The sequence below is a fragment of the Zea mays genome, chromosome 6, assembly GCF_902167145.1.
Source record: "Zea mays cultivar B73 chromosome 6, Zm-B73-REFERENCE-NAM-5.0, whole genome shotgun sequence".
Taxonomy (NCBI): Eukaryota; Viridiplantae; Streptophyta; class Magnoliopsida; order Poales; family Poaceae; genus Zea; species Zea mays.
In genome coordinates this window covers 84,458,895-84,481,712 of record NC_050101.1, presented here as the reverse complement: position 1 = coordinate 84,481,712, position 22,818 = coordinate 84,458,895, and the positions used below count along the sequence as shown (strand labels likewise).

Sequence of the window (22,818 nt, the reverse complement as noted above, 5' to 3'; positions counted from 1 at the left end):
TCGGACGACGTGGCGTACCTTTTCTGACGCGATTATTACGGCGAAGGTGAAGCGTCGCGCGCTCCTCCTGCCAGAGGCGCCGCGTGTCCCGCCGCGGAGTTAATGCGACGGGGCGAGTGGTTGGCGGGGCGGCCGTTGCGCGCGTGCAATCCGTTCGAGGAACGGGTCACGGGTGCACCGTCTCCACGCCGTGAGAGGAGGCTCTCTTGCTGTCCCAGGATGGGACGTGAGCCTGGCTGACGACGTGACCGCTGCGCCCGCCCGCCTGCTACCGCTATTACTGCCGGCCCACTTTCGGTCGCTTTGACCGACGCGCCAGGCTGGCGCTGATGGGTCGCCTCGAGTCGCGGCATTGGCTCCGCAACCGAAGAGGCGCGATGGTGGCACAAGTGGCGGTGCGGTTGCTCGCAGGCAGCAACTGGCGCGCCGGTTGCTCGACGCGTGGGCCTGGTTGGCCGGAGCCTAGCCGTGTTGTCCGTCAGCAGAGCCGACGCCAAAGTCGATCAGTCGAGGCCTCGGGTCGGGCTGGCGCCCTTGGAAGCCGGTTGACCGAGGCCCCAGGGGTAACCGGTCGAGCCGCCTGCTCGGGCCGGATTCCCGGAGGAGTCCCTGGACCGCGTCGCCGCCCGAGGCTGGGTCGGACTTTGCTGAAGACGTCGTCGATGCCGAGGGTGCTACGGCTCCCTTCAGCATGAAGACCCGAGCCTGCAGGATCAAATCATCTTGTAGCGTGTGCTTTCTGCGGCCGCCGAGGCCAGAAAAAACACACCCTCGCCACGCTTGCGAAGCTGCGCCTTTTTTCCTCTTGTTTCGAGCATCTGGACTCTGTCGGTAACAGGGATGTTTGTGTGAGCGAGAGTTGCTTTTCGCGGAAGGGACGAGTGAGGTATCCGTGTCCCAGAGGCGTGGGAATCCCTCGGCTCGGTCGGCCTTGCCGCTTACGCGTACTTTCACCCGTCCATGAGGCCCTGTCCCCGACTTAGTCGAGAAGGCTTGAAGGACTGCTTCGGCAGGAGAGCTTCCGAACGTGAAGATTTGTTCGGTCCACGGAGTCGCTTTATCCGAGCGCAAGTTACTTATCGCAGAAGGTGATGAGTGAGGTATCCGTATCCCGGAGGCGTAGGAGTCCCTCGGCTCGGTCAGCCTTGGCTGCTTACGTGTACTCCGTCGTTTCCAGGATCCGCTTTCCGAAGTAGTCAAGAAGCACGAAAGAAATCCTGCTAAAAAGAGATCCTTTTTCGAGGAAAAATTCGACGCAGAGGGGGTCTCCCCCCTTTTAGCCCCCGAGGGAGGGTCGGGCTTTGCCGAGGCTAAGCCGACCCTTCCTTGACGACTAAACTTTGCGTAGGTGCGAGGCATATGAACAACTTGAAAACATCTTAAGGGTAGAATCGACGTAGCTGTTTGATGTTCCAAGCGTTGCCGTAGATTTCGCCTTGATTGTTGGCCAGCTTGTATGTTCCGGGCTTCAGAACTTTGGCGATGACGAATGGCCCTTCCCAGGGGGCGTGAGCTTGTGCCTCCCTCGGGCGTCTTGCCGCAGCCGAAGCACCAGATCACCCACCTGGAGTTCTCGGGACCGGACCCCTCGGGCGTGGTAGCGTCGCAGGGACTGTTGATACCGCGCCGAGTGTAGTAAGGCCCTGTCCCGAGCTTCCTCCAGCTGGTCCAGCGATTCCTCTCGGCTGGCTTGGTTGCTTTGTTCGGTGTAGGCCCTCGCCCTCGGGGAGACGTATTCCAGGTCAGTGGGCAAGATAGCTTCAGCCCCGTAGACCAGGAAAAACGGCGTGAAGCCCGTGGCACGACTCGGCGTCGTCCTTAGGCTCCAGACCACCGAGGGGAGTTCCTTCATCCATCGCTTGCCGAATTTGTTGAGGTCGTTGTAGATCCGAGGCTTGAGCCCTTGTAGAATCATGCCGTTGGCACGCTCTACTTGCCCATTCGACATGGGATGAGCCACGGCGGCCCAGTCCACCCGGATATGGTGATCCTCGCAAAAATCCAAGAATTTTTTGCCGGTGAACTGGGTGCCGTTGTCGGTGATGATGGAGTTCGGGACCCCGAAGCGATGGATGATGTTGGTGAAGAACGCCACCGCCTGCTCGGACCTGATGTTGTTCAGAGGTCGGACCTCGATCCACTTGGAGAATTTATCGATGGCGACCAGCAGGTGCGTGTAGCCCCCGGGCGCCTTCTGCAAGGGGCCGACGAGGTCCAGACCCCATACAGCGAAGGGCCAAGTGACGGGTATTGTTTGCAGAGCCTGAGCGGGCAGGTGTGTCCGCTTCGCATAGAATTGGCACCCTTCGCAGGTGCGGACAATTCTAGTGGCGTCAGCCACCGCCGTTGGCCAGTAGAAGCCTTGCCGGAAAGCATTTCCGACAAGGGCTCGGGGCGCTGCGTGGTGGCCGCAAGCCCCCGAGTGTATTTCTTGCAGCAGTTCCCGACCTTCGGCGATGGAGATGCATCGCTGGAGGATGCCCGAGGGGCTGCGGTGGTAGAGCTCCTCTTCGTCGCCCAGCAAGACGAATGACTTGGCGCGTCGCGCTACCCGCCGAGCCTCGACTTGGTCGAGGGGTAGCTCCCCTCGGCGGAGATATTGCAGGTACGGGGCCTGCCAATCTTGGTCTGACGTGGCCCCGCTCTGCCCTTCCTCGACGTTCAGTGCCCCGCCCTCGGGGGCCGAGGGTACCTCGGGCTGTGCCGAGGGTACCTCGGGCTGAGCCGAGGGTACCTCGGGCTGAGCCGAGGGTACCTCGGGCTCGGGCGCGTCGTCGAGCTTGACGGAGGGTTGATGCAGATCCCGGGAGAAGACGTCCGGGGGGACTGTCGTTCGCCCCGAGGCTATCTTAGCCAGCTCGTCTGCGGTTTCGTTGTAGCGCCGAGCGATGTGGTTGAGCTCGAGCCCGAAGAACTTGTCTTCCAGGCGCCGAACCTCGTCGCAGTAGGCCTCCATCTTCGGGTCGCGGCAGTGGGAGTTCTTCATGACTTGGTCGATGACGAGCTGTGAATCACCACGGGCGTCGAGGCGTCTGACCCCTAGCTCGATGGCGATCCGCAATCCGTTGACCAGAGCTTCGTACTCGGCCACATTGTTGGACGCCGGGAAATGGAGGCGCAGCACGTAGCGTAAGTGCTTTCCGAGGGGCGAGATGAAGAGCAGGCCCGCGCCGGCCCCCGTCTTCATCAGCGACCCGTCGAAAAACATGGTCCAGAGCTCCGGTTGGATCGGAGTCGTTGGCAGCTGGGTGTCGACCCATTCGGCCACGAAATCCGCCAACACCTGGGACTTGATGGCCTTCCGAGGGGCGAACGAGATCGTTTCGCCCATGATTTCCACCGCCCACTTTGCGATCCTGCCCGAGGCCTCTCGGCACTGGATGATCTCCCCCAGGGGGAAGGGTGACACCACAGTTACCGGATGAGACTCGAAGTAGTGTCGCAGCTTTCGCCTTGTCAGGATCACAGCATACAGCAGCTTTTGAACTTGTGGGTAGCGGATCTTAGTCTCGGACAGCACTTCGCTGATGAAGTAGACCGGCCTCTGAACGGGCAATGCATGCCCTTCCTCTTGCCTTTCGACCACAATCGCGGCGCTAACCACCTGAGTGGTCGCGGCGACGTAGACCAAGAGGGCTTCTCCGTCCGCCGGGGGCACCAAGACAGGCGCCTTTGTAAGGAGCGCCTTCAGGTTGCCGAGGGCTTCCTCGGCCTCGGGGGTCCAAGCGAAACACTCGGCCTTCCTTAAGAGGCGGTACAGAGGCAGACCTCTTTCGCCGAGGCGTGAGATGAAGCGGCTCAGGGCCGCGAGGCATCCCATGACCCTCTGTACCCCTTTTAAGTCCTTGATGGGTCCCATGCTGGTGATGGCCGCGATCTTCTCCGGGTTGGCTTCGATGCCTCGCTCGGAGACGATGAACCCTAGGAGCATGCCTCGGGGCACCCCAAAGACACACTTCTCAGGATTAAGCTTGACTCCTTTCGCCTTGAGACACCGGAATGTCACTTCAAGGTCGGAGAGGAGGTCGGAAGCCTTCCTTGTCTTGACTACGATGTCATCGACGTAGGCCTCGACTGTGCGACCGATGTGTTCGCCGAACACATGGTTCATGCACCGCTGGTACGTCGTATTTGGGGTCGAGCCCGGAACCGATCCGGACCTGCTTGGTGGTGTCGCCGCTGGGGTCGAGAGGGACGGCCTTGACCGTCTCCGCTGGCTCGAAGTTGCCGGCGTGGCGCTTCACGTCTGGCACCTCCTTGGAGAGGTTCTCCAGGTCGGCGATGAGGGCCTCGGACTCGGCGAGGGCCTCGGCGTACTCCACGCACTCCACGTCGCATTCGAACGCGTGTTTGTACGTGGGGCCGACGGTGATGACCCCGTTGGGGCCCGGCATCTTGAGCTTCAAGTAGGTGTAGTTGGGGACGGCCATGAACTTCGCGTAGCATGGCCTCCCTAGCACGGCGTGGTAGGTTCCTCGGAACCCGACCACCTCGAACGTCAGGGTCTCCCTTCGGAAGTTGGAGGGTGTCCCGAAGCAGACGGGGAGGTCGAGTCGCCCGAGGGGCTGGACGCGCTTCCCAGGGATGATCCCGTGGAAGGGCGCAGCGCCTGCTCGGACGGAGGACAGATCGACGCGCAGGAGCTTGAGGGTCTCGGCGTAGATGATGTTGAGGCAGCTGCCCCCATCCATCAGGACCTTGGTGAGCCTGACATCGTCGACGATGGGGTCGACGACGAGCGGGTATTTCCCCGGGCTCGGCACATGATCGGGGTGGTCGGCCTGGTCGAAAGTGATGGGCTTGTCGGACCAGTCTAGGTAGACTGGCGCCGCCACCTTCACCGAGCAGACCTCCCGGCGCTCTTGCTTGCGGTGCCGAGCCGAGGTATTCGCCGCATGCCCTCCATAGATCATGAAGCAGTCGCGGACCTCGGGGAATTCTCCTGCTAGGTGATCTTCGTTCTTGTCGTCGTCGCGGGCCCTGCCACCCTCGGCGGGTGGCCCGGCCCTGTGGAAGTGACGCCGAAGCATAACGCACTCCTCGAGGGTGTGCTTGACGGGCCCCTGATGGTAGGGGCACGGCTCCTTGAGCATCTTGTCGAAGAGGTTTGCACCTCCGGGGGGCTTCCGAGGGTTCTTATACTCGGCGGCGGCGACAAGGTCTGCGTCAGCGGCGTCGCGTTTCGATTGCGACTTCTTCTTGCCTTTCTTCTTGGCGCCGCGCGGAGCAGACGCCTCGGGAGCTTCTTCCGATGGGCGGACCTGGGGCTGCTTGTCCTTTCGGAAGATAGCCTCGACCGCCTCCTGGCCAGAGGCGAACTTGGTGGCGATGTCCATCAGCTCGCTCGCCCTGGTGGGGGTTTTGCGACCCAGCTTGCTCACCAGGTCGCGGCAAGTGGTGCCGGCGAGGAACGCACCGATGACATCCGAGTCGGTGACGTTGGGCAGCTCGGTGCGCTGCTTCGAGAATCGCCGGATGTAGTCCCGGAGCGACTCCCCCGGCTGTTGCCGGCAGCTTCGAAGGTCCCAGGAATTCCCGGGGCGCACGTATGTGCCCTGGAAATTGCCAGCGAAGGCTTGGACCAAGTCGTCCCAGTTGGAGATCTGCCCCGGAGGCAGGTGCTCCAACCAGGCGCGAGCAGTGTCGGAGAGGAACAGGGGGAGGTTACGGATGATGAGGTTGTCGTCGTCCGTTCCACCCAGTTGGCAGGCAAGGCGGTAGTCCGCGAGCCACAGTTCCGGTCTCGTTTCCCCCGAGTACTTCGTGATAGTAGTCGGGGGTCGGAACCGGGTCGGGAATGGCGCCCGTCGGATGGCCCGACTGAAGGCCTGCGGACCGGGTGGTTCGGGCGAGGGACTCCGATCCTCCCCGCTGTCGTAGCGCCCCCCACGCCTGGGGTGGTAGCCTCGGCGCACCCTTTCGTCGAGGTGAGACCGATGGTCGCGTCGATGGTGCTCGTTGCCGAGGTGGCCCGGGGCCGCAGGCGTGGTGTTGCGCGTGCGCCCGGTGTAGACCGAGGCTTCCCGCATGAATCGGGAAGTCGCGGCATGAGGTTCCGAGGGATAACCTTGCCTTCGGGAGGCAGTGCTCTCGGCCCGCCGGGCCGCAGCGCCTTCCAGGAGATTCTTGAGTTCTCCCTGGATTCGCCGACCCTCGGTGGTTGACGGCTCCGGCATCGCGCGGATGAGCATTGCTGCGGTTGCCAGGTTCTGACCAACCCCGCTGGATGCGGGCGGCGGCCTGATCCTGACATCGTTGGCGACGCGGTGCTGGAGACCTTGGGGCCGGTGACGTATTTCTCCGGCCAGGGGTTGGCCCACCCATGCTTGTCCGACGTCCTGACGGATCGGCTCAAGCGCTCCTGTTCCCTCGTTGAGCCTGGCCTGCGCCTCGCGGACTTGCTCGAGTTGTGGGTCGTAACCCCCCGCTGGAGCGGGGACCACAGCTAGCTCCCGTGGGATGTCGGCGCGAGGCACCGGCCTAGGGAGATCACCGTCCTCCGGCATGCCAAGATGGTTGCCTTCGGAGGGATCCCCTAGCTCGATGTGGAAACATTCGCGGCTTGGGCCGCAGCTCTCGTCGCCAAGGCTGCGGCTTCCATCGGAACAGTCGGATAGGCAGTAGTCACATGCGGTCATGAAGTCCCGCACGGCACTGGGGTTGCCAAGTCCGGAGAAATCCCAACCGATGCTGGGATCGTCATCTTCCTCGGGCCCAGAGGGCCCGTAGGTCGAGACGTCCGTCAGTCGGTCCCAAGGCGACCGCATACGGAACCTCAGTGGGGTTGCACTCGCCTCAATGAGAGCGCCCGCCAAAACGAGGTCGTTTGGCGGGTTGAGGCCGAGTCGAAATGACGCAAGATGGGAGTTAGTCGGTACCTTTTTGTCGACGAGGAGCGACGTAGTCACATCGGGGACTGGTTGCACCGTCATCTCTGGTTCGAGGGCGACGTCCTGCAGGCTTTCCGCGAGCGCGCCGGCGTCGTCTTCTTGCTCGGGGTCAGCGTGCCGCGGGGGGACGGCGCTTGCCTCCGTCTTGAACGCGAGGTCGACGTCCGGCGTGCCTTCCGTCGGGGCGTCGGGGGCGTCGATTCGCTCGACGGCCGACGAAGCGCGGCCTCCCACCTGGCCTTGACGGCCCCGCCTCCTCCTCCGTTGGCGGGGGAGAGAACGGAGCGAGCCCGAATGTTGCCCTTCCACCACACGGGGAAGACGTCGTCGATTCCGCCGCCGGCGGGCGGGTTGTCGGCCGCCATTGTCGCAGTCGCGTGGCGGTGGAAGAAGTATCATGTCGTAGCTGCCGTCGAAGGACATGAACTCAAGAGTCCCGAAACGAAGTACCGTCCCGGGCCGGAGAGGTTGCTGGAGACTGCCCATCTGGGGCTTGACGGGGAGCTGTTCGTCAGCACGCAGCAGGCCCCTACCTGGCGCGCCAACTGTCGGCATTTCGAGACAGGGGGGTCCCTAAGCCGACGAGTGAGTGTGCTGCGTGCCCCAGCCCAGATGGGTCGAGCGCGTGGGCGAGCGCGAAGGGGGGAGAGGCGAGGTGGCCGGAGTCGAGCGTGAGAGAGGTGGAAGTCCCGCGGCCTTCGTGTTCGTCCCGCGCCCAGGTCGGGTGCGCTTGCAGTAGGGGGGTTACAAGCGTCCACGCGGGTGAGGGAAGCGAGCGGCCCCAAGAGAGCGCCTGTCCCGTCCTCGGTCCCGCGCGGCCAACCTTCTCTAAGAAGGCCCTGGTCCTCCCTTTTATAGTCGTAAGGAGAGGATCCAGGTGTACAATGGGGGGTGTAGCAGAGTGCTACGTGTCTAGCGGAGGGAGAGCTAGCGCCCTAGGTACATGCCAATGTGGCAGCCGGAGAGATCTGGGCACCCTGCTGGCGTGATGTCGTGGCTGTCGGAGGTGCGGCGGAGCCTGGTGGAGGGACAGCTGTTGGAGCGGTCGAGTCCCTGCTGATGTCGTCCTGCTTCCGTAAGAGAGCTGGGGGTCGCCGTCGTCATAGAGCTTGTGGAGCGCCATCATTGCCCCTCCGGCGGAGCTGGCCGGATGGGACGCCGGTCTTGTTCTCCGTGACTCGAGTCGATTCGGGGTAGGATGATGATGGCGCTTCCTGTTGACGTGGCGGTCTGTGCCCTAGGCAGGGCGACGTGGGGGTTCCTCCGAAGCCGAGGCTGAGTCTGCCTTCCGTTGCCGTGGCCGAGCCCGAGCCATGGGGTCGGGCGAGGCGGAAGTCGTTCGGCCGAGGCCAGGGCGGAGTCCGAGCCCTGGGGTCGGGCGAGGCGGAGTTTCGTCGTCTTCCGGGTCTTAGCCCGAGTCCGAGCCCTAGGGTCGGGCGAAGCGGAGTTTCATCGTCTTCCGGGTCTTAGCCCGAGTCCGAGCCCTGGGGTCGGGCGGAGCGGAGTTCGCCGTCTTCTGGGTCTTAGCCCGAGTCCGAGCCCTGGGGTCGGGCGGAGCGGAGTTCGCCGTCTTCCGGGTCTTAGCCCGAGTCCGAGCCCTGGGGTCGGGCGGAGCGGAGTTCGCCGTCTTCCGGGTCTTAGCCCGAGTCCGAGCCCTGGGGTCGGGCGGAGCGGAGTTCGCCGTCTTCCGGGTCTTAGCCCGAGTCCGAGCCCTGGGGTCGGGCGGAGCGGAGTTCGCCGTCTTCCGGGTCTTAGCCCGAGTCCGAGCCCTGGGGTCGGGCGGAGCGGAGTTCGCCGTGGCGCCTTTGGCAAGGCCTGACTGCCTGTCAGACTCACTCTGTCGAGTGGCACTGCAGTCGGAGTGGCGCAGGCGGCGCTGTCCTTCTGTCAGACTGGCCAGTGGAGCGGTGGAGTGACGGCGGTCACTTCGGCTCTGCCGGGGGCGCGTGTCAGGATGAAGGTGTCAGGCCACCTTTGCGTTAAATGCCCCTGCAATTTGGTCAGTCGGTGTGGCGATTTGGTCAGGGTTGCTTCTGAGCGAAGCCAAGGCCTCGGGCGAGCCGGTGATGTGTCCGCCATGAAAAGGGGGCCTCGGGCGAGACGGAAGTCTCTCGAGGTCGGCTGCCCTTGGCCGAGGCTAGGCTCGGGTGAAGCGTGATCGAGTCACTCGTGTGGACTGATCCCTGACTTAATCGTACCCATCAGGCCTTTGCAGCTTTATGCTGATGGGGGTTACCAGCTGAGAATTAGGCGTCTTGAGGGTACCCCTAATTATGGTCCCCGACAGGCACATTTCCCTTTCACCATCCCCAACGTCCGAGCTCATGGTCTACACCGACGCTGACTGGGTTGGTTGTCCCAACACGCGCCGGTCCACTTCCGATTATGTCATGTTCCTAGGTGCCAACCTCATCTCCTGGGCCGCCAAGCGGCAGCCTGTCGTCTCCTGCTCCAGCGCAGAGGTCGACTACCGTAGTGTGGCCAACGGTGTGGCAGAGGCCTCTTGGATGCGCCAGCTACTCCACGAACTCCACAACCCCCTTCAGCGTGTCACCCTCGTCTACTGCGACAACGTCAACGCGGTCTAGCTCTCCATCAATCCCATGCAGCATCAGCGCACGAAGCACGTGGAGATCGACCTACACTTCGTCCGCGAGCCTGTCGCCGCCGGTGACGTTCGGGTTCTCAGCGTCCCCACCACGCTGCAGTTCGCCGACATCTTCACCAAGGGGTTACCGTCGAGTGTATTTTTAGACTTTCGATCCAGTCTCAACATCTGTACATGATAGAGTCGAGACTGTGGGGAGTGATAGAGTACCCGTTTAGGGTTTAGAGTTTACCCCTCTGTGAAATGGGCTAGGCCCAGCTAACTCAGTCTATTAATACAACACCCAACCCTGTGTTAGGGTTAGGATTTCCCACAACCATCAGAAAAAGCACAATATTGTGACATGGCAAGCATCCTTTCAAAGGAGACTAAATTTACAATTGATGAACGATTTTTTGTTTTGTTTTGACGTACTTGTACAGAGAGCCAAATTGCCTCCATAAGCATTACTTCTTCAAGATCCACATCAAAATTATTTCCCCTGCATTAAAAGAATATACCAGAAAATAATTAATCCCAACATCATGATATACTCCCTTCATTCCAAAATAGTAGTCGTTTTAGCTCTAGGTTTTTATGTCTATATTCATATGGATGATTATGAACCTAGACTATATATATATATATATATATATATATATATATATATATATATATATATATATATATATATATATATATATATATATATATATATATATATATACATTAATTATTGTATGAATCCAGTAAAAAGATAAAACGAATTTTAAGTTGGGACGGAGGGAGTATTTGTTTTCATAGTAAAAAAAGGAACCCAGTTAATATGTGAGGAAAAAGGGGATGATGACAGGTTTGTTTAGACTACATTGTATTTTCTTATGATGTGCTTCTCGTGCAATACATGATTACGCCTCTACTCTACTCCAAATGTCACAGGTATGACGTAGACTGCAGAAATGGTCAAACACACAATCTTTCCTACCCAACAACTGACTTAAGATTATAAGCCTTTGCTGTGGCCAGAAACATCTAATTGTACATCTTTACCAGTCAAACATCCTTATCTATTAGGTTTGGAATAGGTGAAATAGTTCTTATTTTTAAGTTATATCTACATTCTATAACCCTTAAACAACAGCATTCATATTGGAAATACCTTCACAGGCCTCCACTCCAATATAAAACTTCTCTTCACAAACTTAGCCAATTATCGGATTCTTATTCAGAATGCTAATTTACTAATTGCATAATAATGGAGTTAATAATACATAGTACATGGCTGCAACTCCTGTGTTATATTAATGCAGCTGAACAGGGAAGTACTAAATTATTTATTCAACAACAATTTCTCTTTAATTTAGAGCAGCAACACCAAGGTTTCAAGGGAATCTCCAAAATGTTTGGTTAACATACAAATAAGAGGCAAACAAAAATCTTGAATTAATATATTCAGCATGGTACACAGCCACGGCAGGATATGTGAATCAACATGACAATGGCTAGCTAATTATTTGACATGGCTGTCCAATGCCATACCACTATGTCTGACAGCAGGAGACAATACATGACCAACTACAAACTACTAGAAAGTACTCTCTCCATTCCAAATTATAAGACATTTTGGCATTTTTTAAAATACATTGCTTTTACTATATATCTAGATACCGACATCGTGTATATCTAAGTGCATAGCAAAAACTATGTACGAAGAGAAGCTGAAACATCTTATAATTTGGAACGGGAGAGTATATTATAAGTTGTCAAATTGGAATTTCCAATAGAGACAAGATATGATTGGTTAATTTGCCTACAGAACTTATCATCCCCAATAATTCAATGCAACAATAATCACAATGCTTCCAACAAAACTGAATCTAGAAAGGGCATACAATCCTAATGCATTAATGCAACAGTAACCACACTACAAGCACTAGTGCATCTAGAATGCACAAATAAGCTAATCAGTACAAACCTCCTCTGTTGGAAGACTTCAGAATTCCTCAATATCAACTCCGAACGCTGCACTTCGGACGAGAGAGCATCGTTGCCTCGCGGACTGCTTGCAGCTATCGACAGAATAAACAGGGTCAGCGATTGAACAACATCAAACAACAGAATGCGTGAAAAAGAAAACACAGGGAAAATCTAAACTTCTACACACCTACTGTTGATGCACCGTCAGTACTGCAAGAATCAACTTGTGCAGATGCTACTACGTCACTCAAAGGCGCAGCCTGCTTGTTCTTCATCCGCTCTGCATCGTCCTGTAGCTCCTGCCGCCGCATCCTGATCTGCGCCTCGATGACCCTCTGCTCCTCCTACCCAAAATTCCCGATTCCAAAGAACTGGCGAGAATAAGCCAAAGCGGACAACTCAGAAACAAAAGAACGGTTTGTATGGGCACTCACAAGCTGCTCTATGCCCTTCTCCTCCATGGTCTTCACGCCGCGGTACTCCACTGCGTAATTCAGCGTCTTGCAATATGGACACCTCAGTACAAGGTAAGTTAAGGGGCTTTGCAACTGAGCAATAACCGGCACAGTTTAATAATACCAGAGACCTCCCGAATAAACTCTCTCTCTCAAGTCTCAACAAAGCATGGATTCAAATTGATGTGAACTGGGTCAGGATACTGCGTCGGCCTGCACGAGGTGGGGGACTTCATCTGGAGGAAGCACTCTGCGCGCAGGAGCATAAGTGACAGGTTAAAAACAGAAACCAAAGCCGACGAACGCACCAAGAGCACCACGAGAGTAGGCTCTCACCCGTGCAAATCCCCTTGGCGCAGCACTTGGAGCGGTTAAGGCTGGGGTAGAACTGCAAGCAGCACCAAGTTATTATTAGTAGTAGCAGATAAACCAGAGACAGCACCAAACGAAGAAAAAGTAATCGCTCCTCGCATCCACCAACGAGAGCGCAGACGGCGGAGGAGGATGGTTCGGTTACCAGGAAGCAGATGGGGCACTCGTCGAGGTCAGCGCGCGCGTCGTCGGCGCCAGGGTGGCAGGGCGCGAGCTTGGCCTCGAGGATGAGGCGGCGGAGCTTCCTGAGGTCGATGTCCGGGTGCGGGTACAGCCCCTGCGGGCGCGTGTAGCGCTCGTCCGCCGCCGGCCCCCGACCTGGTTCCCCATATCCCCTCTCGCCTCGGTTCTCTCGCGTCGGCTTTAACTGCCGGCCGGGTCCCTCTCTACTACTAAACGTCAAGTCGTCAACCGCCGCAGCAACCACCCGCTCCCGCGCGGGTGAGGAGACCCGAGAGGAGATGCCGACGGGTCGCGGCTGGCCAACGGCGGACGCAGGCAACACGACACGGACACGGGAAAAGTCAGCGGGAGATTTCCTCTCCTCGTCTCCCTCCAGCAACGAGCCGGGACGAGTACGAGACGAAATGGAAAGGGAAAAAAAAGTACTATACTTCTCCACGTGCTACTCTATCGCTCTCTCCTCGACGGCTCGGCTGGACCCGTGTGGCTCTGCTCTGCTCGTACCCTCGTCGCTGCCAGCGTGATTGTGAACCGATTGCAATGATTCTCTTTAGTTAATGAAATGATGAAGCGTATCTTTCCCTCCCCAATCTCTACTACTTATTAAGGCTCTAAGGGTAGCCTGCCGTTCTGCCTTCGCTCAATCTGGATCGTCCATCGCTGTTGTTCAATCTGGATCGTCCATCCGCATCGCTGTTGTTCAATCTGGATCGTCCATCCGCGCGCACAAAAATTCAATACATGTTCACAATATACCACTAACTGATTACAAGAGCTGATTGCTTTCTCTATAGCAGCCACGTTTATAAGTTGCTACTTCACTCTTTTGCTAGGCGATATGGTACCATTTATTTGCGCCGCGGTAGAGAACATGGAATTTATTTGGCTGGCTTGTATGAGGCCCATCTATCAATTCAATCGTAAACGGCCCATCTAGGAAAAACCCTAGAGATGCCCGCGCCCACAGCCTCTCCGTCGGTCACGCGGCAGCTCTCGCGCGGCGGCTCCTCATCCCGCAGGCAGTCGCGCACCTCCTCTCCTCTACCACTGTCGCCCCCTCCTCGCCGCCATTACTGCTCGTCGCGTCCTTGCTGTGCGAGCTCCTCACTCGCTCGCCGGTGGGTTACTCCTCAGCGAACAGCTTCGCCTGGCCACACCAGTCGCGCGGCCTCCCTGTGCTGCACATCCCGCGACCTTCTTCCTCTGCTGCCTCCTGCCTGCATCCCGCCGGTGGACGCACCCCGCCCCGCATCCCGCGACCTTCTTCCTCTGCTGCCTCCACGGGAGCCTTCTCACCTCCACACGTTGTTGCGTCAGATCCGTCTGCCGCTAGAGAAAACCCTACCCAATGACCACATGCATTCTTACTGGGGCGACGCCACTATTGGCGCAGAGGAGCCGATATGGCGCATCGCATGTACTCCGTCGCTGCCCTCCTCGACTCCGCCTCTTTCTCCAACGCCACAGGCAAGGAGATGCCTGCCCACCGCCCCGGCACCCCCCGCCCTCGCCGCGCACACCCCCAAGCCCCGCGGATCACAGTCGCCTCTACCCTAGCGGGAGCCGCGCCCGCACCCACATTACCCGCACGATGGCAAGAGGCAGCGGCACAAGGCCACGGCGACTCCTCGAGCAGAGGAACCTGACCGAGCGCAGCAACGCAAATCTTCAATCTCAAATCCCTGCTGCGAGAAAAGGTATTTTTTTCAAGATCTTTGTGCTCATCTCTACTACTTATTAAGGCTCTAAGGGTAGCCTGCCGTTCTGCCTTCGCTCAATCTGGATCGTCCATCGCTGTTGTTCAATCTGGATCGTCCATCCGCATCGCTGTTGTTCAATCTGGATCGTCCATCCGCGCGCACAAAAATTCAATACATGTTCACAATATACCACTAACTGATTACAAGAGCTGATTGCTTTCTCTATAGCAGCCACGTTTATAAGTTGCTACTTCACTCTTTTGCTAGGCGATATGGTACCATTTATTTGCGCCGCGGTAGAGAACATGGAATTTATTTGGCTGGCTTGTATGAGGCCCATCTATCAATTCAATCGTAAACGGCCCATCTAGGAAAAACCCTAGAGATGCCCGCGCCCACAGCCTCTCCGTCGGTCACGCGGCAGCTCTCGCGCGGCGGCTCCTCATCCCGCAGGCAGTCGCGCACCTCCTCTCCTCTACCACTGTCGCCCCCTCCTCGCCGCCATTACTGCTCGTCGCGTCCTTGCTGTGCGAGCTCCTCACTCGCTCGCCGGTGGGTTACTCCTCAGCGAACAGCTTCGCCTGGCCACACCAGTCGCGCGGCCTCCCTGTGCTGCACATCCCGCGACCTTCTTCCTCTGCTGCCTCCTGCCTGCATCCCGCCGGTGGACGCACCCCGCCCCGCATCCCGCGACCTTCTTCCTCTGCTGCCTCCACGGGAGCCTTCTCACCTCCACACGTTGTTGCGTCAGATCCGTCTGCCGCTAGAGAAAACCCTACCCAATGACCACATGCATTCTTACTGGGGCGACGCCACTATTGGCGCAGAGGAGCCGATATGGCGCATCGCATGTACTCCGTCGCTGCCCTCCTCGACTCCGCCTCTTTCTCCAACGCCACAGGCAAGGAGATGCCTGCCCACCGCCCCGGCACCCCCCGCCCTCGCCGCGCACACCCCCAAGCCCCGCGGATCACAGTCGCCTCTACCCTAGCGGGAGCCGCGCCCGCACCCACATTACCCGCACGATGGCAAGAGGCAGCGGCACAAGGCCACGGCGACTCCTCGAGCAGAGGAACCTGACCGAGCGCAGCAACGCAAATCTTCAATCTCAAATCCCTGCTGCGAGAAAAGGTATTTTTTTCAAGATCTTTGTGCTCAATAGTCAGTAGCTCACATCAATTTTGATTTTCGCCAGTGGCAAATTTTTTAATGAGAGCTTCTGCGTAGAGAGCTCCCACAAGTGGTATGGCTCGATAGAGGTTATTTGGATCTGTGATGCGATAGAAATTCATGGGTTTTTAGGATCTGTTGTGTATATGCATGGTTTAAAGATAGGGGTGACGAGTAGCCGCGGGTGGCTGAGCATTTGCTGTCTTGCATCAGGGCTGAAGGCAGCTGCAGGGATTACGTGGCTATAAAGATGGATGGCTCGAGTATTCTGCGACTTCTTTAGAGTAAAGTGCTTTCGGCAAGGAGAACTGCAGTGGGTTTGCTCATGGAACTGGTCTGCTTAAGAAGGTGCAGTTTCATTCAGAGTTTTTTTTCTTAAAAAATTATGACAAAGCATATGTATATGTGCTGCCACTTAACTGCCGATCACCACCAACACTCTGATTTCGAACAGGAGAGAAATGGTTGAATTGCTCCTGCATGGATCGAGAGCAGAGTCGGTCGTGGAGGCAATGGATGTGCTGTTGGAGTACCTCCGGAGCTTGCTCGCAGAAGAACAAGCCCCAATCGCCGTTCTACTGATGTGTTTGGATGCATTGGTATACAGCTTTAAACCCTGAATCTCTTCTTGTTGTACGCTTACATTTCCACTTCCACGAAATCGTATTTCGTTTGCTACCGCCTCAGACATCGCCGGGAATTTAATAGTCTGCAGAGAACTCTAACTGAAACGCATTGCAGGTGGAGCCAAACAGAAACAGCACGTACAGAGAAGAGGCGATCAAGACCATCGCACGTTCTCTGAGATGCTGCCTGCCAGAGGACACTGCCGTGCCCAGCACTCGGAGAGCTCTGCTGCTGCTTCTCAGGCGACCTTCACGCAGAGGACTGGATGCTGGAACATGCCGGCTTCGTCGACCATTCACGGGCCACCACTGCCACTTCTGATGCTGTTGTACACGTACAGTGCTGCACACCCGGTCACCTTTTACACACAGGAAGGCACAGCACAGTATCGACGAGTAGTTTCTGAAGTTCGCTTTGCGGTGCCCAGGACAAGGAAGCGGCCGAAAACGATGCGTGGCTGAGACACGTGGCCGCGGCGCTACTCGGCAGCCGTAGCAGGATCAGGAGACCGTTCCTGGAGGCGCTGTCCACGTGCCTGGGCTCCCCCGACGCCGACCTGGTGGGGGCGTGCCTGACGATGGCCTGGTGGAGGTTATCAGTGAGAAAGTAGATATCTGGATAAACCACCTCTTCAGCTATGATTTTGCACTCTGGTTTTATGCAAATGTTGCCTATCATATTATTGAATTGCAATTATTTTTTTTGTACTGGTTAAATACTAATAGTGCCATGAGTTAACGTTAGTGTTTGTGATTTTTTACAGGCTATTGGGTGTCTCTTGTATAGAATCTGCACTGAATATTAACTGTTGGTTATGATTATGGAAGGTCTTGTTTTCAGCTCATGAATATAGGTTTCAAATTTTAGTTGTTTTTTTATTAGGATGGTCGAATATAAAAGTAACTGATTTTATTGTATGTACCTGATTAATCTAAAAGCATTGAAATAATTCTGCTCTTGGCTCGAGTATGTATCTGAAGTATACAGAGAAATGGAACGTGCTGGATGCGCTCCAGATAGAAAGGCTAGAGAAATGTTTCATATAAAAAAATTTACTACCGTCGCAACGCACAAGCACATACCTAGATGAGTCTGTCTGTTACTGTGAAAAGCTACATACAAATTATAATTGAGGGCACATTTTCATTACTAATAGTTTTTTTGTTTTCCTTCTTTTTTTACCTGAGGTTACAAAGGGTGCAGGGTATTCTCCACGTCAGTGTGTCCAATAATCCTAAACAAGGCAATATGTATTTGCTCTTTATTATCAATTCATGTGAAAATCTGAAAGAACGTGGAACCTAAAACTATTGTCTGGTGGGCTGGTGGCTGATTTTCATTCAATTGGGCTGGTACACCTCTGTTTTGACTCCCATACACCAAGGTATTTAGACACCTAGGTCCTCCTTTGAATCCTTATTGTCATGGTCATCTTGTGTCGTGTCTAGATCCGACGAATTGTGTATTGTTTAATGCACAGAATCGAGGGCGCCTGCATCCGTGGGAGTAAGACTCTCCGGCTTTGAAGGAGGAGACAAAGGCCGAAGGGCAGACACATTGCCTTCTGTTCATGCTGCTTGATGTTGAAACACCAACCACTCACCAGTCATTTACTCTCTCACTTGCTCATTGGATCATGTGCACCACCATAGTTAGAAACCTTTATGTCATAGTTAGAGCAATGCATTGGGATTTTTTTTGCTATGCACAGAATACGAAGGTTATATTATCTCTCTATATTTTGAATGGGAGTCATTGAAGCCTAGGCAAGGTACTTGTATTTGGATCTGGCATAATTACAATCATCCTGTCATCATCAGTTTCACTCCTCTGGCTGCTCCTTGTGTGTGTGTCCACTAATGCGTTCAGCATTGCAACTGCTGCTGCCAAATGCTGAGGTATGCCCTTTATTTTTCAACAAAAAGTGTCTTTGTGACTACAAAACAAGTTAACGTTCAGCATTGCAGTAATGTAGCAAATTTTGTTCTGAATTTTTTTTTATCTTCAATGTCTGGTCCGTCCGTCCGTATAAAAAAATGTTTGCATTCTTCTATCTTCAGGCAGCAGTATACATAGCTGGTTCAGTTTGTGCAGCATTCGTTGCCAACATAGATGGTCACTCTGATAAATCAAATTGTATGCTGTCATTTCCTTGAATTATACTAGAATAAAATCAGAAGCTCACAATGAGATTTATTGGTCTAAAGTGAATCAGAAGTTAGTTCACATAAAAAACTATGACCATGCAGTTACATGTGTTGCATAGCTCCAGAAGGTGGTAGCACAAATCCCATAGGCCCAGTAACCCATCCATAAAAGTTTTTTGATTGATTGCTTGATTCCCTATTCTCACTTGTAGGTTTTGAGACCGAACCTATATGTACCACCAAAACAATATCCTAATTGCAAGTAAGCGCCAGTGCCAGTGCGCAGCGGTCTGTCCTTGCATAGTTTTGTTGTGGGTACCTAATGGCCTCGTCTCGCTCTTCTTGGTTCGGTTGTGTTATGCTACTAGGGAAGGTGACCTTCCTCTCATCATCGCGATTGACTAGCAACCAATGGCCCTGATAGGTGTTATGCAAGTGTAGGGCGACATCACTAATGCTCGGACAACGGATGTGGTGAGACGGACGCAAAAGAAGTATAGGTTTTTGTTGCTGCAGTTAGCTGGCTGTGACTAATTAGTATGGATTTGGTGTCATGTTATTAGGCATTTCGATGGATGCAAAGCAGACTTGGTTGTTTGCGATGGAGGCTTCGGATAGTAAGATATCATATGAGTGCAAGAGAACTACTCCCACCATTAACTATAACAAATTTTGTCACCAGTGAGGATTACATGATTACTGCTCTTTTGGGTGACTATAGTTACTGGCCACCCTGATATTTGATACAATTGATCTTTTTTTATCTCATGCTAAAGAAATTTGGTGGCTGGTGGATCTGCTTAAGAATCAAAAGTCAGACAAGGTGGACATCACCATCCAACCGGAGGAGCAGGAAGCCATGAATGATGTTCTAGCAGCCAGGTGACGCCTGATGTCTTTGTTCAGTTGATATAGTTGTCTGATTTTTTTTCCTTCTTCCAAGTTAGAACGGTCTTTCTTGTACGTGTATTTCTACTTCTTGAACAGGTGGAGGCTTATTAGGCCCACTTTATCATTTGATTTAATATGTGTGGAGTAATCCTTTTAACCTTTTGCCTTATCCGCATGTACTGTGGGCTACTAAGACTCATTTTGGTGTTTGAACATGCATGAAGCTAAAACCCATCAAAATCGGTTCAGTATTGGTTGTTGGTAAAGATTTTAGCGAGGTTGATGACAATATATATATTGTTCATTTTCATGTAATCGTTGTGAATTAATATTTCATTGAATGATTTATATTCTATCGCAATGCACGACACTCTACTATCATATATAGAACTAATGATTGCAATGTGCTGGTGAAATAGTTAGATTAAAATAACAATATAACACACATTTATACATAATTTACCGTGGTATTATACTTGTGTAAACTGGAAAACAAGAAGTTTCTGAAGTAAATTAGCTTCAATGCCCGACTCTTCATGCGAACTGGAAAGACACTTTTGTCATTTCGTTTTCTGAATTGTGACCTGTCAGATTCCAGGGCGATTCAGCGCATGCTGCACGCACCAGGTATTTTAAGGGGTCACACTTGCTTGTTTCATGTACTAGCACAAGAAGAGACCGTACCACTTCCTCGAGCCAAATCGCCAGCAATCCACCATGGCTAAACCAGAGGGGCCAACCATTGGCGTGAAGCTGTTTGTGGACAAAGAGAAGAAGGTGCTCTTTGCTGAGTCCAACAAGGAGTTCGTCGACGTGCTCTTCAGCTTCCTCACCGTGCCGCTCGGCACCATGGTCCGCCTGCTGGATAAGCAGTCTCAGTTGGGTTGTCTCGACCAGCTGTACAAGAGCGTGGAGGACCTCAACTTGGAGTACTTCCAAACCAATGCTTGCAAGGCGATGCTTCTGAAACTGCTCAACGCGGCTTCCGGCCACTGCTGTCGCCTCAAGATCAACGTCGATGGAAGCGTTCCAAGGGTGGTCTATGTCTGCAAGGACACGCGGTGCAGCGCTCTCAGCGACAACGCGTTCAGTTCGTTCCCTGGCACGGTCTGCAAATGTGGTAAGGTCATGGAGTCCATTGGACAGTTCCCAAAATACGATGGTGACACTGAAACCGCCGCCGCCACTTGTTCAGAGGATGGAGTTTTTGTGAAAGGTTGCTTGAAGTTTATCGTCACTGATGATCTCCAGGTTGCGCCAGCATCTACCTCTCTTATGATGTCTGTCTTCGAGAAATTTGGTGTGCTTGATCCAGCTGTCCTAGAGCAGCAGGTTCTGCAGTTCAGTTCAGAAAAGGTTCGTCTATCTGAACTTGTGTGTCGGGAAAAAATAAACAAACCCCATTGTGCTGTAATTACTATTAACTTACCTATTTAATGTTCCATTTCATGCAGATAACATGCTTGCTGAAGAGATTGTTGACGTCTAAGTAACCTCTCACTGACCATTATTTCGAAGCTCCTGTTCCATAAGATGATGCAAGCCTAGAAGTGCTTGTTCAGAACTTACATCCTAAACAAGAAAACGAGGACCAGGTCTTGTGTAACTGAATCTTGGAACAGGTTATGGAGCTACAGAGGGCTGTCCTGCTGCTGAGTCGTACCACACTCAGCTCCGTGCTTCTGCATCCTAAGAAGACCAAGAATCTGCACCATTACCATCGCGTGTATTAAAGCCGTCGTTGTTGCTTTACTCTATGATTAGCCACAATAATAACTATGTATGTCTGTTTTCCTGCTGGATTTGTAAGTTTCATTTTGGCCACTGATATTTGGTAACTATTATAACAGTTCGAGCATATAATAAATATAAACATTTGATTCGAGGGTTGGTAGGGTCACACGAAAGCTTGCTCTTCTACTAAAAATTGAGACGTCCCTATATTTTGTTGCAAATACGGCAATGTCTTAGAGCATCTTCAAGAGATTGCTAAAATTTTGTTTCCAAAATCTCGTATTGGGGACTGCTGAAAAAAAAAGATTTGTAAAAAATATTAATCTCACAGCAGACTGCTAAACAAAAACACCCTAATATTTTTGAAACATCCTACATGGGCCATCACAGCTAAATAAGCCTGGTTTGCTGCCCTTTTATTTTCCTACTGTCCTTCTAGCTTAGTTCCATGTGCCTTGATTTATTTTTCCGGCGACAGGAGCCAAGAGGCCAAGCGATTTGAACTGAAGTACTACTACTTAATAAATCACTATAGAAGTGATGTTGCTTCTACTCCACCAAGAGGGTATGCTTCTACTCCAGTAGGACAAAAGCAACGGACGTCGGGGCGCTCCTCCACCCTGGAACCACAATTTCACTACACCGGCGGGGGCATGGTCTGCAGCACCTACCATCTGCAGAGACGGAGGCGACACGGCTCTGGATCTGCTTGTCCATGAACCGCGACACATTCATCGTGGCGACTTCGAGCTTGCTTCTCCCGCCATGGCTCTCAAGGTCGAAAAGAATGCGGCAAACAAGTGGGATGTGCGGGTGTGAGATGATTGGGGAGACTTTGCCTCATGCAAATATACGGGATGAATCGTCGGAGAAGCGTCACCGCGAATAAATGGGGAAGGATGCGGGTTCTATTGGAGGCGGAGAAAATGGAGTTTCCCTCAAAAACGTTTTTTCAGGGCCTTTTAGCAATCTCTTGGAGATGCTCTTAGGCCACTTTGAAATTGGCCCTTGCCTTTATCTGATTTGTATGATCTTTAGATGCTAAAAAACATTTTTTATGAGACTTCTAAATTTGTGTTACGATGACTCATTTTGTCTCTATCAAATAGTAAAATCTATTACTAGCACGGAGAAATAAAACTAAGGACAGATTAAAAAAAACGAGACATAATGAAATTCCAAAGCCCACCTCATCACTAATGGGTCGGATCTTCGTGGAGGAACTGGTGTAAACGAGACATAATGACATAACTAGGTAGGTGTCCGTGCGATGCCACGGAACATAAATTGCTTCTCGATTTGTATATCAGCTATGCTTCCTGTGGAGCAAGGAAGCGAACGCAAGCCATCCTTTTGTATTAGTGCATTCTGTTCAGTTCTTACTTGATCATCCCGTGTTCTCGCGTGTGCCATGGCCGAGTGGCAAGCTCAACACTGGTATTGTTGTCTTGTCTCAAATGAAGTCCGGTTCCACAAGTTAACCGAAAATCTTCATGGGTGATAGCTGTGTCAGATTCTTCCGTGCATAGGGCAAGTAATGCAAGTGATAGCTATGTCAATTTACCCCTATTTTCTTGGGCATCACTTGTCTCAAATGAAGTCCATTGGAGGTTCGCAATTTATGTTCCGTGGCATCGCACGGGCACCTACCTAGTCAATAAATAAAGATGAACCCAAAAAGAAAGAAAAGGAGCAAATACCAAAAATAAGATGTTCATATTGTAATTAGGAGTTTTGTAAATGAAATATCTTTTAAAGTTGTGTTGGCTAATTTAGTTCTAAATATTAGACTACCGGTTTTCCTATATTTCTTGATTTTTCCCCCTCCGCCATTTAACATCTAATCAGTGTGCCACTAACTTTATATCACATATATACTGTTATATAGTCACGTAGACACGTACCGATGTATAGATAGATGGCCTCACTAACCGTTGATGACTATTTCCATTCTAAACTTAAATATAGTCTAATTATAAAATTAACTACACAGATAAAAAATAAAAGATGAGACAAATTTGTTAAACATAATTAAACTTGTGTTTAATACTTATATTGATATTTAAATATTTGATGTTCGGGAGA

At 53.0% G+C, this 22,818-nt stretch overlaps 2 protein-coding genes across 2 annotated transcripts; one reads left to right on the top strand and one right to left on the bottom strand.

Moving 5' to 3' along the window:
- Positions 1–9,714: 9,714 nt before the first annotated feature.
- LOC100502486 (uncharacterized) lies at positions 9,715–12,593 on the bottom strand. The gene is made up of 7 exons (NM_001196964.1): positions 12,427–12,593; positions 12,246–12,297; positions 12,114–12,159; positions 11,889–11,970; positions 11,642–11,798; positions 11,453–11,546; positions 9,715–9,979 (listed from the first exon to the last, which is right to left on the bottom strand). Exons 3-7 carry the CDS (start codon positions 12,143–12,145, stop codon positions 9,799–9,801), a joined length of 546 nt encoding a protein of 181 aa, NP_001183893.1. The 5' UTR covers positions 12,146–12,159; positions 12,246–12,297; positions 12,427–12,593; the 3' UTR covers positions 9,715–9,798.
- Positions 12,594–15,526: 2,933 nt separating this feature from the next.
- Positions 15,527–20,884, top strand: LOC103629504 (uncharacterized). The gene is given in 11 exon segments (XM_035959964.1): positions 15,527–15,682; positions 15,789–15,933; positions 16,076–16,567; positions 17,149–17,345; positions 17,442–17,859; positions 18,022–18,370; positions 18,477–18,582; positions 18,672–18,789; positions 18,885–18,990; positions 19,666–20,355; positions 20,454–20,884. Coding segments are annotated over 2 exon segments (795 nt in total). The 5' UTR covers positions 15,527–15,682; positions 15,789–15,933; positions 16,076–16,567; positions 17,149–17,345; positions 17,442–17,859; positions 18,022–18,370; positions 18,477–18,582; positions 18,672–18,789; positions 18,885–18,990; positions 19,666–19,716; the 3' UTR covers positions 20,610–20,884.
- The last annotated feature ends 1,934 nt before the right edge of the window (positions 20,885–22,818 follow it).

Bases quoted from the DNA above. Each gene is read 5' to 3' on its own strand.
- LOC100502486 (NM_001196964.1), bottom strand. From the start codon at position 12,145: ATGAAGTCCCCCACCTCGTGCAGGCCGACGCA. The intron at 11,971-12,113 runs GTATCCTGACCC...CCTTGTACTGAG, and splicing joins ACCTCGTGCAGGCCGACGCA to GTGTCCATATTGCAAGACGC. The intron at 11,547-11,641 runs GTGTGTAGAAGT...TTCTGTCGATAG, and splicing joins TGACGGTGCATCAACAGTAG to CTGCAAGCAGTCCGCGAGGC.